The following is a 19126-nucleotide window of genomic DNA, read 5'->3' as shown; positions in this document are numbered from 1 at the left end:
CTAGATTCTTGAGAAAGGAATGTTTTAAGACTGTAAGAAGAACTTAAAAGTAACTCAACCATTTATTATGGGCAGTTCTTACAACAGTTGTGTTTTTCCAGATACAGCTGTGCCAGAACCCTTCCAGAAAGTTAAACAAAAAAAAAATTTCAGATAGGATTTATTAGTTCTTACTACATGAAACATATGACAAGCTCCAGTAGGGTATTAACTTGAGCAAATACTCACTGAACATGAAATCCTGAAACAATCATTTAAGCCAGACAAGGAGAAACAACTGACACTCACAAGGTATCATTGCAAGTCTGCGGGGTTCCCAATGCCAGACACAGGATATGCTGGGCTAAACCCCTGGTCCAGTACACCACCACCACAACAAATAAAATTTGTTCAAAGTTACAATGGGTTAACTTTATGCCAACAGGATTTAACACCAGGCCAGGTATCATCTGTCCTTCCACAGTCAGCAGAAAGCTGGAATAACCTCTGTGCAATGTGTTCCAGCTGATCTGACAGATACGTGCCCACATCTGATACCTATCAAATTAATTTTGCTGGCTGATCCAGTAGAGCTCAGCTTCATTTGCAATGGCAACAGAGAGACAGCTAAAACTGCACCAATCAAATCCCCTGCAATCCAGACTCTTGGAACTTTTGCACATTTTTCACATCCAGTCTTCCCATTCTTCCCTGGATTTCTTGCCCTCTGGCCAGCTGGCTGGTAAACATCCTCTCAGCAACATGTTGCCATGCTTTTACAGCAGAAACCACTCAAAGATTTTTTTTTTTCTGGTTTCTTATTTAAGAAGATTCTTTTTTTTTCCTCTTCTTTCAGCAGCCAAAACCTCTTCTAGAACTATAAATAAATACAAAGTATACCTAAGAGAATCTTCTGGAGGACAGGAAACTGATAATGAGTTCTTCTAGAAAACTGCTTATTTAATGGCAGTTCCACTAAAACATTATCAGACACCTCACGGATCACTCCAAAGAGAAACCATTCTCCTCTTTTTTACAATGCAGCAAAATACAGGCTTCAAGCAGTTCAACAGTTATATTATACAGAGTAAAGCATTCACCCATGGAATTAAGAGGCAAAACTTCTTGTTCAAAGCACAGCTTTTCCTCAGAAACATCTAAGAACGACTGAGAAGTAAAAGCTGACAGAACACTTAGCCTTGGTATCACTCCAGATTCTCTTTTTTTACATTATTACATGGTGACGGGGGTTAATTTTAAGCAAATCAATTACCATTTTTTCTTCTCAGCTCTCAAGGACAGGCATGCTTTTGGCTCCTTCCTTTTCCCTTCTGCTGCATCTTTTTAGAGGTACTGCCTCCCTTGCCAGTAAGCCCCATTCTCTTCTCTGCTACTTCAGTGCATTATCAATGATTTCTTGATGGCTTTGCTGTGCTCAAAGCAGTTCGGAATAGAAAGAGCTCCAGCTAACATGTTTCTCACTCTGCACTTCTTGTGCAGCTCTAAAAGAACCTGCAAATCCCAGCCACGACTCTGCAACATTTTTACATTCAGTTCCAAATGATTCTGGTTTTAGCTTTTACAGGGGCAAACAATTATTTTAATTAATGTTGAATCATAGAACTACTTCTCCCTACACTTGCCATGAAAAACATTCTAGTCATTGCTGGTCAACAGTTAGCTATTTGTTTAGGTTTTTTTCCCAGGCTAAACTGGGCAGAAATTACAAAACAAAATCTTGCACAAAAACTAAACCAAGATCTGTTCTGTTCTAACACTCCCAACTTGAAAGCTGCAAAACAATCTTGACTATCTTGGTTTAGATCCCTCTTGTAAACGGATTTGGTTTTTTAATGGTGAAGAATAAAGCAAAAATAATTACATAGAAAAGAGCACTCAAACTCACTACATATAGAAAAAATCACTGAGTGAATAAGGAAGCTTCTGTTTTAAAGGAAACAGATGAAAGAAATTTACAAGAAACCTGTTAGACCATCTAAGCATTCTTCCTGCTGAATTAGACCCATGACAGAATACTCACTGGTATTCATAAAACTTAAATCATCTTGGTTGCTGCCCCTTAAACTTTTCTCCACGAAGCTGGCATCCTTCTCTCCTCAATGATACCAAGAGCAAGCTTCTCTCATTGTCAAAATGCAAACACTCTGCTCACATCTTCCTAGATTTTAACTCTTCCTGCAAACCTCAAGATGGTCTTCCACCAAGGCTGCAGTCAGGTGCCATGCTATTCCTTTGCAAAGAGGCCAGTTTACCTCATGGCAAGCCTTTAACTTCCTAAGCAGCTCAGCCAGAGCAATTCTCTTCTAAAGCAGGGCTTACAATTAGAAATACATACATATAACATATACGGATCCCCATTCTCTCTATTTTTTATGGTTTTTTATTGCAAAATGTGATGCTCTCATTGTATACTTGCAAAACACAATAGTCCTTACTGGACTCCTTAGTCTTAGTTGAAAAATTTACCTTTCTGCACTATTCTTTCCTTTTTTCCAAGAACTAAAACAGTAATTGCTAAACCACACATTTCATAAGCAGTTTTCAAATTTAAAAACAAAAAAGAAAAAAATAAAAAACCCCACCAAAAACCGACCTATAATACTGCTCAAAAAAAGCGCTAAATTTTTATGTCTTTTGTGAGTTAAATCTTGCACACGTTACACATCAGAACTCAACCCTAAACAAAACGTTAACACTTTGGTGGAAGCGCAGATCTTGTTCTGCACATCAACTCCACAAAAAGTATTAATGGTTCTGGATGGCAGGTTCAAGCCCCATCTTCCACCCTTTGTAATTCTTACTGTTTGTTTTAACTCCAGTATTCTCACCTCTCCTCTGTCCAGAGATTCACTTTCTGCTGTGCAGCCTGAGCAGTGTAGGAGAGCCTGTCACTGCCGTGCTGGTGCTGCCTTTCTGGGGAGAGCTGCTGCCGCAGCAGCTCCAGCTCGCGTTCATACATCACCCGCTGCTCCTCCAGAGCGCTCCGCTTCTCCTCCAAGTACTGCTTCTCCAAGATCTGGACCACATTTTGTACTGGGTCTAAAAAGAAGGGGGGGAAAAAAAAAAATCCAGGAAATGTGTGAAAACACCATTTCAACATTACAGAACACCCATTATTTAGTTGTTAACAGCAATCAACATACCCCAGAGTCATTGCAAACACAAATTGCACCCCAAAACAAAAGCCAAATTATTAAATATTGCATTAAATAGATAAATCAAAAAAAAAAAACCAAACCAAAACCCAAATGGCATGCAAAAGGCTAGAACAATGGTTAAGACCCTCGTCCATTGTGTATTTATGTGCTGTATAGTTATAATATATTCCAGAATCCCAGTAGGAAAAAAAGAATAGATGGAAAAGGAAACTAATTAATAAGAAAACAAAGCAAAACACAAGGGAAGATGATGTTAACCAGAGGAGGAAACGACTTAAGGAAGTAAAAAGCAATTTACTTTCTCTGTTTTGGCAGAGAATGAAACATGTTGGAGAGCTGCAGATGAAAACCGAGACAAACAAATGGCCTGACTGGTCACACATCACACTGCACTAATGTGTTGCACATCACTGAGACAGACAAAATATGTCCTGGGGGGGGGGACTTCTGCATTTAGCTTTACAAACCACTTTTCATCTCGGTATCAACACAGAACAAATATCCGCTTGGATATTCTATCCTGACAAAACTGCTTGGGTCAACCAGCTAGGGATAAATCTGAAGTGCATTCAAATTAATGAAACATTACTCTGTCTGTTGCTGGGGTTAGGTCCAATGCCAGCCTGTGCCTCTGAAAGAGCCATTTAATAGAGTAAGCTCTATGTATTACCACTATATATACCTGCTTCATGAACACATCTCTAAAAGCTCAAATACAGCAAAAAAAGTGGTTTGCAAGAAGACCAATCTAGATGACTGAGTGAGAGCACACCACAGCACCGACTGATGATTCTGTACACCAAAAGAGGAAGGGAGAGGAGTTCCAAAGTTGGAGTGGTGGACTGTTAGGGGAAGCAGTACTGCAGCTCTAGGACACGCCAGGATTTTCAAATGCAAAAAATGTCAGCTCTAAAATAACTGTTTGTGATATCTCGTCCATTTCATTAATATACTAAAAAAAAAAAAAAAAAAAAAGTAAAAAGTGCTTCTACAACTTTTACGGATGCCAGTCTGTCACAAAGGAGGGAGAAAAATAAACCTAGATTTAATTACACTGTTCCACTTTGGAACTAGAGGTGTGCCACTCAAAAAAACTCACAAAACCAAAAAACCGAATCTGTGTGATTTAGTCATAAACCATCTTCCCTTGCTTTCTGCAAACACTTCAGCAAGTTGCTTCTGTGGGCCTGGCCTTATTCATGGAAGAAATCACTGGCTTCACACAAAGGCATCATAAATACCATCACAATGGTAATTATAAAGCATAAAGTTAAAAACCAGTCAGTATAAATAGCAACCAAATAGCAAACTAGTGATGCATAAGAGAGTCTTAAAATAACCAGAAATATCACTTTTTAGTACATTACATTCTCAGAAAGAAGTTAGCTATTATTAGCTTTTAAACAGACAGTGCAACAAAAACCCCTGACTGAACCAAATTCTAAAATTCTGGACTGCAAACCAAGTTATTCATCTTCATCTCCACCATCATTATCCTCCTAACTCCTCCAGATAATACCAGAACTATCTTAAAATACATAGGCTTTGCTGCATAATCCCCAAACCGATTTTAGTTATAGATAAGAATGTTTGAGAAAATCAAGTATCATGCAGATGATAGAGAAGAGACATGGAAGAAATTAAAATCCCTCCATTGTGTTTGCAAACACAGGAAATGAATCTAAGGCTGACTCATTAAGATGAGACTTTCCTAAACTGCTCAAAGAACAGCTGTGAGTTCAAGGAGCAGATTTCTTTTAACAAAAGTGATCTTCTCAGCCACCTAGATTTACAGGATCACAACCATCACAGGATCAAATTACACCACGATAAATATTTGGAACAAGATGCAAGAACCTAGTATAAAACTTTCCAATTGCAACATAATCCTGTACTGCTTGGGAAAAAAAAAAGAAAAAAAGGTGGGTTATACTTGTACTGTAATGCAAAACGCAAATTCACAGTTTTAAAAAACTTTTTAATTCAGCTTTTGAAAGAGTTTACAAAGAAAACCCTAAACCTGTCACAGGAAAAAAGTAAAATACGGTGTGAGTTATAAACTATCTAGGTAGAATTTGAAGAAATAAACAGACAAGATTTTTTACAATTCAAAAGAACTACAATAGTGTTTAAATTAAAGCTCTGTGTTCTAAAATTTTAGCTTCCTCATGCAAAGTCAAATAAATTAAGAAAGATTCTACTCAGTGCCTGCCAAATACACAGCAAATTCCATACAGTGTTAAAAGTTGCAAGTCCCAGTCCTTTACACATTTATGTGACAAGAGTTCAATGACCCTGAAAAAAATATTCATATGCAGTTAATCTCCTGCAAAATCATAGACTATTAACACTGAGCAAAAAGATGTATTTTCTTCATAGGATGAACAGCATTTATTACCTTGCTACAATGTCACTTAATTCACATCTGGAATCTGTTAATCCAGTCACACTGATGCTGAATAAATTCCCTAATATTTCTTGCGAGTATATTTTTCTAAGCAAGCTGGAAGAGGGTTATGACAGAGGCTGCTTTTGCTAAGTTTTATGAAAATCCTCTCCCTGAGCTGTAACAATTTTGTTTGCTAAAATGAGGAGCTGCCTGACCTAATCACATTGTTTATTTAACCACTGCACAGTATACAGGAATAAAGTAAACTTCTTTGATGCATTCTGTGTTTGACCAGCATCACAAAAAAGCAGTACAAAGCTGATCTGACAGAATCCCACAAAGAAAGTTAACACACTGAAGGAAGGAAAGAATCTGGATGTTTTCTTTACAGCAGTTTTCAAAGTCACACATTTTCCTCAGAGCTTCTTTGGAGCCGGATGGAGTCTGCGACACTGTTGTACTGGTTACATGCCATAAAAACAAATGTGTTTGCACCAGAAGCCAGGCTATTTATTTAAAGAGGATTATAATTCTCAAACAAATCCAGGGGAGGGGGGAACCCAAAAGCCAAAACAAAGGAAAACCAAACCCTCTTGCTTTGGGCTGTATCTATGCAAGCTTATAAAACAATTATCTAATCAAATTTTTTAAATACCTGTTCATTCCCCCCTTAGGGCTTCTCCAGAGAATATGTATAATAGAATCAACAGTCTTCAGTCTTTTAGTTATTTCTTCTTCCTTACTCATATTTATTTTTCATTTTAAGGAAGAATAAATAAATGGTACTGTAACAAAGCTGCTTTACTTCTTACACAACAAACTGGAAGCCTGTCAGAAAAAAGGTACTTTAGCTATACCATTGAGAAAGTGCTGCTAGGTTCTGTTCATCTAACTTCAAATCAAAAGACCAGGCTATGATCCTCACAGTCACTTGTTTTGTCAGCATTTTATTATCACTTACTACTCCAATTTAGTTAAGCAACACCTATGTGGGAGTGAGCAGAAGCAGCACAAATTGGGATATGACACTTCTGCAACTGTGTGATGTGTATGACTGCAAACGTTTGTTCTGCAGTAGGGAAGAAAGAGCTTTAAGGAACAGCAAGGTCTGAACTGCTCTTCACCAAGACACAGAAAGCAACCAGCCAAAACAAAAACTGGCCTGGACCACAATCAGAAAGGCTTGCTGAACTAAAATGTAAAGACACTGGAATGTTGTGAAGAATTGTTTCAATCAGCTGGATAACAACACATGGAAAACCAAAAAATGCGACCCCCTGTTCAAAGAACACTGACTCATTGTAGACTGATACAGTTCTGTCAAATCTCCAGTTAGTAACAAGCAGATCAAGCATCAATTAATGCTTTCAGACTTTTCCAGCAGCCTCATGCACGAGCCAATTGAGTTCAAAACCTTTGTCCCAGTTTTGGCACAGATATTGGATGGTTTGAGGCCTTAAAATGGGCAACACAATCTTCACAAGGGATGACAACACTGAAGACCACCAGGATGGCAGATTCATCTGAAATTCATCTCCTGGTATGAATGAGTGAACCATAATGAGAATATTTCTGTTATCAAACAGCAATGTCATACCAATTTAAGTGACCTGACCCTGTAACTCACACAAGCAATTTCATTAAAAATAAAACAGTAAAAAATCTGCAAAGCATTGCTGCATTGAACGTATGAAACCATCATGCTGTACATTGTACAATGGCAAAACAGACAAAGTAAAAGAATAAGAAGAGATGAAATAAAAAGTAAATGCTGTATTTCAACATGCAAACCACAGCAAACAATGGAAATACTATGAAGATATGAAGAAAGGAGAACAGAAAGCAATGAAACGCCATCTAATGTTTCTTCATGGTCAGGGACCAAACCCCAAGGTATCTGCCTCTCAGATTCTGTGCATTAAAACACCTGTACAAAGCATTCAGTAGTTTACCAAGTTTTTCAGCATTTCTTCACATGCTACTGTATCATATGAACTATGACCTGCCTTCTGGAAATCATGAAAAAGCCATATTGCTTCATATACATCATACCATTATTTTATCTATATTATATCTTACTGTGTTGTTCCAAAAAAGCATCACAATTTGTTTTAACAAAGATGAAATGAAATATTGAGAGTGATCAATTACTGAAAAACAAGCTGGCATTTGCTTTTGATTTGCTATCATTTCAATGTTTTTCTAATAAGGTTAAAATGGTGTCAGTAATATTTGATACAAAAAGAAGGATGAAGCTAACTGAGCCATACATGGTGCACCCTTTTTTTCTGCAGTAACTTGCAAAACCAAGAACTTAGTAAATGATGATTTGACAGGCTTATGGTTACAATTCAGCTGCACTATAAAGGAGAGCAGACATATCGATAAAATTGTGTGTCAGGGCACAAACCAACTACTAATTGTGTGTGTCTATTTATACTTAGGTGCACATATTTTTTTACATATATATATTTATATATAGAGTTATATATGTTTCATATCCATATATGCACAACTTAACATTTTTTCTGTAAAATATCTTATCCTGAAAATCCTCCAAAGGCCCCTTGAACAAGTACTGCTTGTTTTACCCAACCATTGAGCTCCAGGCTGAATTTGTTACACAATCCAAAGGAACATTTTCATCTGGTGGTTGCCTTACCATTACTATTCAGTGTCTTCATAATAACTTCCATTTGTGCAAACTCGTAGTTGTAGTCTGGTTCTGAAGAAGCTTCACTAGCTGCATCCAGATCATGCTCTCCTAAGGAAGTTTCTTTCTCAAGGTCTTTCAGCCAATCTCGACGTTTCCTCTTTGGTAAATTGATTCTGAGTAAAAATGGAAATTCAGTTTATACAAAAAGCTTATAAAAAAAATAGGCTGAATGTAAAATGGGTGGAATATAAACATCAACTATTACCTAAAGAAGTGGTTGTTTCCCCATAATATTCTATCTCCATGCCATAACTGAGTCACAGAACATACCAGTGCACCATTTACACAGGATCTGAAAGAAGAAAATACAACTCCAGTGAAATCCTGAAAATAAAAGACTGAAGAGCTGCTATTTCTCCCATCTACTGGCAGTCATTTGTATCATACGGTAATAAACTTGCTAGGTTCTCATGAAAGGAACAATGGAAAGTTACTGGTCTGATTTCTATTGTCAGAATTAGCACCTTTCCCCTCTGCTTCTGGCTAGTAAAACTCTTCAGTAAACATACAGACAAGGGTGATTTGGTTGCAAAGTTTTCTTCAAATGCCTGTTTCTCAAACAGGGGTCACTGCTTGTTTCTTATAAACATTCTAAACTTGACTGTATGCAAATCCTACATAGATAGAGCTCTCCAAGACACAACTTGGTCAACACAGTTGTAAAACACGCTGTTAACATATTCAGCATTCAAGTGCAAGAAAAGATTCTTAGATCCAAGTTTTATTTTTTCAACAAATGAAGTCTGTATTATTAACAAGGGTCTATTTTTGTGAACATCTGGTATACTGCTGTATTTCTTTGTAGGTTTCCTTGTATTTAAGTTTCAATCACAAAATGGGAAAAATTGAGCTGTTGAACTTCTGCATGTGTGAGTCACAAAGCAGACCATTTTATTTGAAAGGGGAAAAAACTTCAGTAAAATGAAAAAGGCCTTTTTAGATGCAGTGTTCTCATTTCAGCTGTCTCTCTTACATAAGTCAATACAAACATATAAGCATTTCATTTTAAATCAGATCTTTATTTAACTTTTTTCAATGAAATTCTGGTAGTTAAATTTCTGTTGATACTATTATCTTAAAAACAGTTACTTAAGCATTGCAGATCAGGCATGAGTAAAACAAAATATGTTTTTTCCACTGACATGTGCCCTTGTTCCTGCCAGTCAAAATGACTGATTTCCAGTACTGTAACACTATCTCCAAAAGCCTGAATCCCATCTGTTTGAAATTTTGTACTGTAGGCTGCAGAAGAAAAATACAAATGCATTTTACTAAAGGAAGAATAGAAGAAATAGGATTTTTTAAGTGTCTCTCAAACTTTAGTTTCTCATTCTGATACTAATTATACTATTTAGATACTCAAGTTTCGGACTAGCAGCATGACTATTAACAAGGACAAAGGTACTGCTTATCACACGCCATTGGAGATCAAATGACAAAGACATTTACAATTCCACCCAAGGAGCCACAGTGCCCCTGGAATGAAAAATAATTAAAATATGGAAGTAGAAACAAAAGGTGAAGCATGACTTTACACTGCATATTAACTAGACACAACAGTAATCAAGGATTTAGAAAAGAATTCAGATCTTTAAAGCACCTCTTCCTCACAAATTATTGAACTTTACAACAGGAACTACTCACGAGGCACCATTTATTCTCTGCCATCAAGACTCAGGCTACTATCCCATCACACAGGCCAGGACAGCCAGCGGCACCTCAGGGATCTTGTTACTACCCAAGATCCAGACAGGCAATGGCTCCTCACTCCTACCAAACACCTTCTTTAGATGGCTTATTCCAAGCCAAACCACTGACAGCCTGTTGCCCTGCAGGGCGAGTGGGTGGGTGTTCACATGTGCAGGGAAATCTTAGTTTGAAACACTGAATTTCCCTCTAAGTATCTGTTTAAGTCAACTGTATTGAAAATACTCATTGATGAGAACATAAGAGACTTCTGTCTGTGTAAAATAAAAAGGTATGAAAGTCATCTTCTGCCAAAGGAAAGCAAATTTTCATTTCAATGGAAAGTGCTGCTGATCTTCCTTACCTGGCATTTTCTTTTGCTGTGAGTGTAACTTCTCCATCTAAAGCAATATCAATCTCACAGTGTTCTGGTTGGATTCCTATACCAAAGAGCTGTATATCCTGAGAGGTATCTGCACCAACTCTTGTGTGATCCTAGAAAAGAAGCTGTTACTAAGAGACAAGCAAACTACCACTGTTTATATAACTAAGAAAATATTAGCTGAAGTGCTGAGACTGCACAGTTTGTGTGTCTGTCGAGCAGAAATGGTGCCACAGCAGATCTGAAAACTGCAACAGTCACACACAAACTGTTGTTCTGCCCTGAACTTCATCTTCATAGTTTTAGCTAAAGCAAAATTAAGCAGTTGACACACAAATTCTAATATAAAAGTATTTATGCCTGCATACATGCATTAAACACAAACACCAGAAGAAAACCAGCCATGTCATATAGGCATAATTAAGAGAGCAGCATGGATAGTAAAACAAGGTGCAGAGTTCTCTGCTTTTCAGAAAACAGCTATACAGCAGCTCAACTAAATGTACTATTCTCTACATAATTCCAAGTCATATTTTAAGTTCTGCTGAAATAGTTTATTTTGTTAGTGTTTGAGAGGCTGTGTTTTATTTGCTACTGTTCAAATGCAGAAGCCCTCCTTCAGCTACCAAAGCGGAAGAGTAGCTATAAAAATAGACAGAATTGTCTTTCATGTATTATTGACAAGCAGTACACGTTTTCCCGCAAACTTACGAGGTTTGTATTTGACCCGACTTCACTCTGACATGGGAAATGCTAAACAGAATGGTACAAAAGCTAACAACACTGGGAAAATACATTTCTGTAAATTTTTAACAGTGCTTCTCTTAACCTCCTCTCTCATAAGCTTCCTTGTCACTGAAGACTATGTTACTCTTACTGATTACGACTAAACATCATCTCTTTATGATTAACTCTTTGCATATTTAAAGCAATCCCCAGCTCCCTAACAAAAAGAAGCATCTAACATGAAGCTCTTGCTTGAAGTTCAGGCCAGAATGCAACCCTATGGACATCCTGCCTGGAAAAGCTAGAACTGATCTCAACACTGGTACACACTGAGCATTTCTCCCACTGTTGGCAATCACAAGATCAATTTGGAAAACAGTGAAGCTGAACTGCCAAGGGTGCAAAAGCCTAAACAGTAAGAGGAGGCCTATCCTATTTTGCTGCTGCAAAAAAAAACTTCATCCCCTCTGAGTAACAAATTAGAGCAAGAAATTCAAACCAAGGGTCCTTCTGTTCTGTGTAAATATCCACTTCACAGCCTTACCTTTAAATAGTAAACCAGAAGCTCGTTGAGTGCAGGGTCCGCATTCAGGTTCACCAGGTAACACTTGTCATCCCCAACCTTGATACCTGACGACTCAAGGGAGATTCCCATGCTCTCCAGCTGTCTTTGCCTCTCCTGCAAGCACAAAAATAGGTTAATCCTGCCTGCTGCAATATGTAGGGACAAACACAGAGGAACTACAGCTGAAGATGTACATGCTGAGTACGCATTCTGTGTATCACCACCAGACACTGGTCAGGTACCATAGGGTCAGAAGAATTTAATTTTACACACCAGCCATAAAAGTTAGTAATTCTCAAACACCTGCCTCCCCAAAGTGGAGCTTACTTATGCCGTCCTATTAAATTTATTAAACTTACCAACACAGCTCTGTTGAGTTTATTAAACCAACTTGTAAGTAACACAACGTGGCTTTGAGTCTTTATGTTAGCAAAAACTGAATGTCAGTTCCAATTACTTCAAAGATAATCATAGTCATAGTTGATTTAGAAAATAGCAGGCCACAGTTTATGCTTATTCTTTTGCAGTTTTGTTATTAATTCAGATAAAGCACTTACTTGATCCCGTGTGTCTTTTTTTTGCTACAGTTTGGGTGTTGGGGTTTTTTGTTTGGCTGGTTAGGTTCAGGTTTTCCCCTTGCCTTTTTTTTTTTTTTTTTTTTTTTTAAGTAAAATAATAATAATAATAATAATAGAACACTAGTGACTACATGTACACATTTTCCTTTTTTGGTTAGAAAACATTAAAAGCAAAAGCAAAAAATACCACCCACAATTCTGATTTTTTTGTAATTCTTCACTTTCTTAGTTACTTCAAAGGAAGCATGTTCAAGGTCCCATTGTGGTCTTATAAATAAATGAGCTTTATTTTGATATTTTGATACTTTATTTTAAAACAAAATATTAGCTTTTATCAATGATATCATGACACAGCTAGACTTATGCTAATAAAATTTAGACTTTAAAAAAAACTCCAAGAAACAAACACACAAACACACAAACCCACCCCAAAAACAGAAACAAGGGGAAAAGACAAAAATTCAGAGACATTTCAAACAGGTGGTGGGGAAAACAGCATAGTTCACTAAAGCTCATGAAGTTCAGCTGACTAGTACTACATGAGTATCTGGCCTTCCTCCTGAAAATTTCTGAAGTACCTGTGCAATTTCTTCTGTTTTCCTTAGCTTTTCTTCCCAGGTGACTGTCAGCTCTTTTATTAGTTTTTCAGATTCTTCCAATTTTTCCTTCAGTTCTGGTGCCTTCATGGCCTAAAAGGTAGAAATTAACAAAAACCCTCAGCTATTCTTACCACGGCTTGCACAAGGAAATTGAACACATCAACATAATATCAAATGCAACAAGTATAGATTTATACTTTATCTCCAGGTTTTTTATGGTAGAAGTTGAAGAAATAGGTTGCTTGCAAAGGAAGAGGAAGAACAACATATAAATGGTCCAGATCTGAAATAGCTGAAGACTGACATAGCTCCAGAGCTAATGGAAAGAAGAAAAACCTCTGGGCCTGACCACTCAAACTTCACTGTCTGTATAAAAATATGTCAGTATTTTAAAACTTTTAATTCCTATCTGTCTGAAGTTCAAGTGCACATTCTTTTTTCCAACAGTAGTTTCAAACACAGATTCCTCTAGACATTTAAGCTTCCCAGTAGTTTCAAACACAGATTCCTCTAGACATTTAAGCTTCCGTTCTATCTTGTTCTTGTTCTTCTATTCTATTTTGTAAGTGTTCCTAGAGTTGCATTAAAGCTTTCAGATGGACCCTGTTGATTATATTCAAAGGAAGGCATGTTCTGGAGCTAACACAGGCTTCTCATTTCACAACAGGAAATAAAAGCAAGGCCTTAAATATGTCCAGTGCCAAGTAACAATTTAATAGGCTGGCCTATAACCCTATATAACTGTTTTTAACAGAAGGTAGAAGAAAAAACACTTAACAAAATAATTAGTAAGACTTTGGACACCTTCCTACTGATTGTGTTCAGCCACAGCCTGCCAACACAATTATCAACAAGCTATAATAATATTTTCCGAATTAAAATAAGGGCTTAGAACAGGTTTTTATTTATGAAAAAAGTCAGTGGCTTCTTTTCCTTAAAGAAGATTTTCCCATTTCAGTCTATAAGGAAGTGTTCATATGAGTAACACTGTACCTTAAATGGAGATGAAATTTAAACACCACACAAATTTACCCTCAAACACAGTCCTGTTCCTTTTCTACCAGTATTTTGTGTCTTGCCTGAAAAGATCAAAAATATTTTCCTATTTGTTAAGTGCCTGATTTGTCCAGATATCGTGGATACCAAATAAACTATCCTACCTGAATACTTTATTCTTCAATTAGAAGTATAAATCTAATATAAGCATCAATCACACAGTGACATCTAGGAAGGCAGTGAAGCAAATTGTTGATGGTTTTCAGTGTTGCATTTTTGACAATTTTTAATAGATTTTCTCAAATGTCAGAGAGAAATGTCCCCTAAATTTTGTTGTCCAATAACAGATTTATGACTTCTCACATTTTTCCATTTGACATTAATATAGTCCATCAATGCAAAAAAAAAAAATTCTGCTAATATTGTAACTAATTAGTTATTCTAACTAATAAGTGGGTCTACACAATGAAGATGTAATCTAGCCCTTATCTGTGCTGTATCAATTATTGCTTGGCCTGAAGTTCCTCAAGAATTGACAAGGGTCACCATCAGTACTATGTTGTCCTCACTTCAAAATTGTTAAAGATAAGCATTTGGATTCAGGAAAAAAGGGTAATTTTTTTTAGGTAGGTAGGTAGGTAGGTAGGTAGGAAGGAAGGAAGGAAGGAAGGAAGGGAGGGAGGGAGGGAGGGAGGGAGACTCTTCCTTTCCACATTTTGTAAAAAAGCTAGTCTTCCACACAGAACATGGTATTTCCTTGGGAAACTCATTTTACATTGTACTGTGAATAAGGTTACCTCAGCTTGTGAGAGCTGTTCTTTCAGTTTTTCAACTTCTTCACGTAATTCTCTGATGACCCTAGCATTTGGATCTTCATTCACCACAGCATGATTAACTATCCTTTTGGCTCTGTCTGCATATCTCAGAGTTGAGAGTGTTTCTTCGTAGTTGTCTGCTGCTGGGCTAATTGTGGCTATCATGGCGGTTTGGCTGTTTCCTCCCAAGTTGTCCTGTAGTGCAGCCACCGAAAGTTCGAGGGTTAAAAATTGTTCTGAGACTACAGAGTGTCTTCACAAAGAGACTTAAAATACTTACTAAAGGCACTGAAAGTACTATTTAGGCACTGAAATGTACTCCGGATATAAACTAATCTGTATATTTCATAAACATTTCTAGCTACCTCTACCACATTTGATTCCACTACAACTGAAAATAGTCAAGCAGGATTTTACAAAGAATTAACACAAGATACACTTAGCTGTCCATAGTACTTGGAATACCATAGCTACAAGAGTTCCTTCACTCATCTCTTTAAAGAAAGATGAGACGTCCATGTACACAGAGGCATACTACAGTGATGCTACAAATGACAAAAAAGCTGACATCTTGTGAACATAGTGAATAGAAAACATAAATTACCTTGAGAAGCCAAGTGAGTACAGAGTCTCTGTAAGGCACAAACTTGTTTTTCCCCTTCCCTGCTGCTTGGTCAGCAAGTGATGATATAACCAAGCCCAATGTTGACAGTGATCTATAAATGCAAAACAGCCGAACAGCTTAAACACATATTCCAAATGCAGATTTAGTAAAACACAGAAAAAGAGATTGCTTTGCAGAGATTCACATCCAATTTTGAAAATACCATAGAATAATTTAAGCTGGAAATGACCGCCAGAGATCAGCTAGCCCATTGCCCTGCTCCAAACAATCAGTGTGTTTCTTTAAACTTATACATTTGGAGGAAAAAAATTGGTATCAACAGTGTTTCATCTCAGTTGGTACTAAGACCATATTTCAGAAAGACTATATTGAAATACTTAGAATAGCTTGAAAAATGTAAAATAGACTGCTTCAGTATATGAAAAATCACTGTCCTTGATTAGACATCTACCTTTTCTCAGAGGATAAAAATCTTCCTGATTTGGACACCTTATCATGACAGTGTTGCAAGTCAGTATTGGCAGCATGGAAAGAACCCCTGTCTCTGGGAACGATGTTTTAAGAATGCTGACTCAAATGCCAGCTAAAACAGAACAGTTCTCCAGCCATAAGGAGGCATCCTCAGAACAAATCCAGCTATGGCCCAGGAGAACTCATCTGCCTGGTGAACCAGTGACCAGCCAGCCATCACAAAGCCATAGAAGGCTGCTGATCAGAAGAGGCAGATTAGGAGGTCCCTTGACAAATGGGCTGGGTTATAATTGAGGTAGAGCCTCAGCAGCTTCTTCTGGGGGCACAGACCAAACAATCTCCCAGTTACAAAAGTGCTGCCCAAGTATGAAAGAGAAAAGCCCCCAAAGTGCTTAGCAGACACCTGCATCCCAAACAACACTCAAAAACTGTGAAGAAAATAGCCAACTTGTTCATTTTGGTACATGTACAACTTCTACCAACAGGGGTAACTGTGTCAGCAATCCATGCAAAGTATATATGCACTATATTATGCAATTCTTATACAACCCTGTGCAAATTTTAAGTGACATCAGGGCTCTTGGGGTGAGTATGTTTAAGATAACGAACTTGTTGAGGAGCCCAAGAACATTAAACAGATGCCTAAAGGGTTTTAAAACAGACATTGCTGAAGCCCAAGAGAATTCTGCGTCTATCACACTCATGCTCAAATATCCATCTACTCTCTATAAGTACCAAGGAAAAAGCTTCAGCAGCACTGCAATTAGATAGTCAAATAAATCTTTAATTGTACTGTTCCACTCCACCCTCTAGTGTTTTCTTTTCAAAGAAGTAATACTATTGTGGTTTATAGGCAGCATTTGCACAGTATTTATAACAGAGCCTCAGTGCTGCTTGAAACCACCACAGGTTCAGAAATAACACTTAGAAAATGACAAAATGTTGCAGAAGATATCCTAGGATAAGTTAACAAGAACCATTATGTGTGCTGCAAAAGGTGTCCCATATTGCATACACAGATAGCACAGACCTCGGAGCAAAATTAAAAGAAATTTAAGGAGAGGATAGGTAACCTGAACTCCCAAGAGAGCACTCTATTTTGTAAATTTGCCTGTAGGACACCTTTCTAATTCACCTCCAAAAAATTCAGAGCAAAAAATAGAAAGTTAACTTTAGTTTTGTGGCCTAAGAAAAGCCTAATAACTTCTGAATGTTTGTGAGGGGAGGATAGAAAAAGGAGAACTAGTTCTTGCTTCCAGTCTCTGACCTCCACAGAGAGAGATGACAGCATGCTAAACATGCAAGAGCAAACAGTAGGATGCTCCATGCTGCTCTATAGCAACCTCCTCCAGCACAACTGAAAAGCACCACCAGCATACTACCAATGGAGTCCAAGGAGCATAAAGCTAAAAAACTACCCTGGACTACTTTCCTCTGATTCCTCTTTCCCTCTTTAAATGAGGGGAAGTGTAAAAACCAAAGCCAAACCCTGAGGGAGAGGGAAGAAATGGACAGTCAGAAGGAAAGTAGGAAGAACAGAGATTCAAAAAGACCTGTGATTGGAAACTATTTCCCAACTGGGGAATAACCAATTTCAGTTATGGGTACTGCATTTTAATGAAAAGGAAATGATAAGGTACAGTTTATTAACATGGGATTAAAAATGTGATAATATTACTGCTCCTTATAAATACTGATCTTATTTTAAGAGTAACTGTTAACATCTGCAATAAAAGCCAACTGGAATCATGTATGTAGTTTGCTTGAGATTTCATAATACAAAGCTGTTTAAAGACTTTAAGGGAAGCAGCAAAAGAAATGGCTGCCCAACAAAATTACAGGACTCATCAGCTGCTTTGCTTTATGCTGAATGACGCATCAGAGATCTGTCATTACTCTGATCCTATCTCACGGTACTTATATAATGAATCAACCAGAAGGCCTAAGCCCGCAGCACACAGCAGACTGAGTCAGTCCAGAAGCAGCAGAGTGGACTTGCTGCAAGATTCCAGAAAAATGCCATTTCTGCATGCTGTCTGTTCCCCTTGTCCCTGTTCCTCAGGCACGACCAGGTTGTCCTTGCTAGTGGGCAGCGGGAAGCTTGCACACTCCCACCATGGGCCTGAGCCAGCAGCACTTGAAAGGGAATGGTGCTTCCCCATCACACGGAAACAACTCTGTCCCTAAGTGACACTCATTCAAGCCACTTCTGTACAATTTAGAACCAAATTCTTCAGTGAGCAAAACTCACTTTTCTATTAGTTAACTCTGAATACTAAAACCCTCCTTCAAATCAGCTTGGAGCCAGACCTGTCCCAACCGACTCCTTGCCCCTGCCTACATCTTCTTTTTGCATTCCAAAGTTAAAATGACAACAGCTATGATTTTACTAATCAGGGATAAAATTGCAGACTGCTCATAGAAAGTATTTTTTTTTGTACCCACTAATTGACAGATTGTTTATTCTGCTTCCTCCTACTACTGTGTTCTAGAAGTTCTTTGACTACACCACAAAGAGTTGTTAAGCACCTCCTTTTCTACAGTAGGTATGGGAACTAGCCCATTCTGGGAAGGAACAAGCACATCCAGTTTTCCTATGAGGTATGGCAAGTCTCCCAAAAACCTCCTTTACCACGGCAAATCTACATCATCTCTGAGAAAAAAAAACAGAAGCCATCTCCATTACAACGTGAGGAAGATGTTGACACAAAATGACACAACTCTCATTTGCTTCAGTAAGTGGGAGAGCAGCCCCCCACTGCAACATGCTGTCCCCAAGACAATAAAGAATCTTTTCAACAGGAAAAGTTGTGGGACCAAGGTGGCATCTACCACAGCTCTAGCCAGTTTTCATCAGAAATAAATGGTACAGACACGAAACAGGCACATTATTTCCACATTCTTCTTCAAGCAATAAAACATAAAACAAGCAGCAAGTTTACTTGCCAGCAGCTCCATTTTTTATCTCATTAAATTTAACGCATTCTACCAATACATGTTACTGGGGTTTTTTATAAAAGAAATATAATAAGAAAAAGAGAGGACATAGTAAGGTATATGGTTTAAATATACTGTATCACTCCAGAAAAAATCATTACCTTTCCCTAAGGAGTCAGTTGCATTGCACCCTAAAAGAAGATTGCACACAGTATTCTCCGAAGAATTAGTCTGATTAAACATGTACCATCAATTTTGAGGCTTAAAAAAGTCAGACTTCATTAAAGCTCCAACAGCAAAACTCTAAGAGAAGACACCAAGCACAGCACTAAGAATTCTCTTTCGCCTATCAGTTCCAAAAGAGATTCCAAATAGAGAATGTTAAATAAATGGACTAAGTAATACAGAGTTATATCATATAAGAATTTAATTGAATGGAAAATGTAGAGCTGTCCAGTTTTCTTTTTAAAATACCTTTTACAG

At 37.6% G+C, this 19126-nt stretch overlaps 1 protein-coding gene across 2 annotated transcripts in view; it reads right to left on the bottom strand.

Moving 5' to 3' along the window:
* KIF13A (kinesin family member 13A) overlaps nt 1–19126 on the bottom strand; it is a 104565-nt gene that overhangs the window by 26416 nt on the left and 59023 nt on the right. The window contains exons 10-18 of one of the 2 annotated variants that reach the window (XM_082302479.1): nt 15215–15326; nt 14593–14805; nt 12779–12889; nt 11602–11736; nt 10314–10444; nt 8469–8555; nt 8210–8376; nt 6962–7084; nt 2829–3039 (exon numbers count right to left, since the gene is read on the bottom strand). In XM_082302479.1, coding sequence (XP_082158605.1) covers nt 2829–3039; nt 6962–7084; nt 8210–8376; nt 8469–8555; nt 10314–10444; nt 11602–11736; nt 12779–12889; nt 14593–14805; nt 15215–15326 — 1290 coding nt within the window. The remainder of the gene's footprint in view (nt 1–2828; nt 3040–6961; nt 7085–8209; nt 8377–8468; nt 8556–10313; nt 10445–11601; nt 11737–12778; nt 12890–14592; nt 14806–15214; nt 15327–19126) is intronic. The other variant, XM_082302480.1, reaches the window with a different exon arrangement.

This window comes from Coloeus monedula, assembly GCF_965178545.1.
Source record: "Coloeus monedula genome assembly, chromosome: 1".
Lineage (NCBI taxonomy): Eukaryota > Metazoa > Chordata > Aves > Passeriformes > Corvidae > Coloeus > Coloeus monedula.
This window is presented reverse-complemented; position numbering and strand designations above follow the sequence as displayed.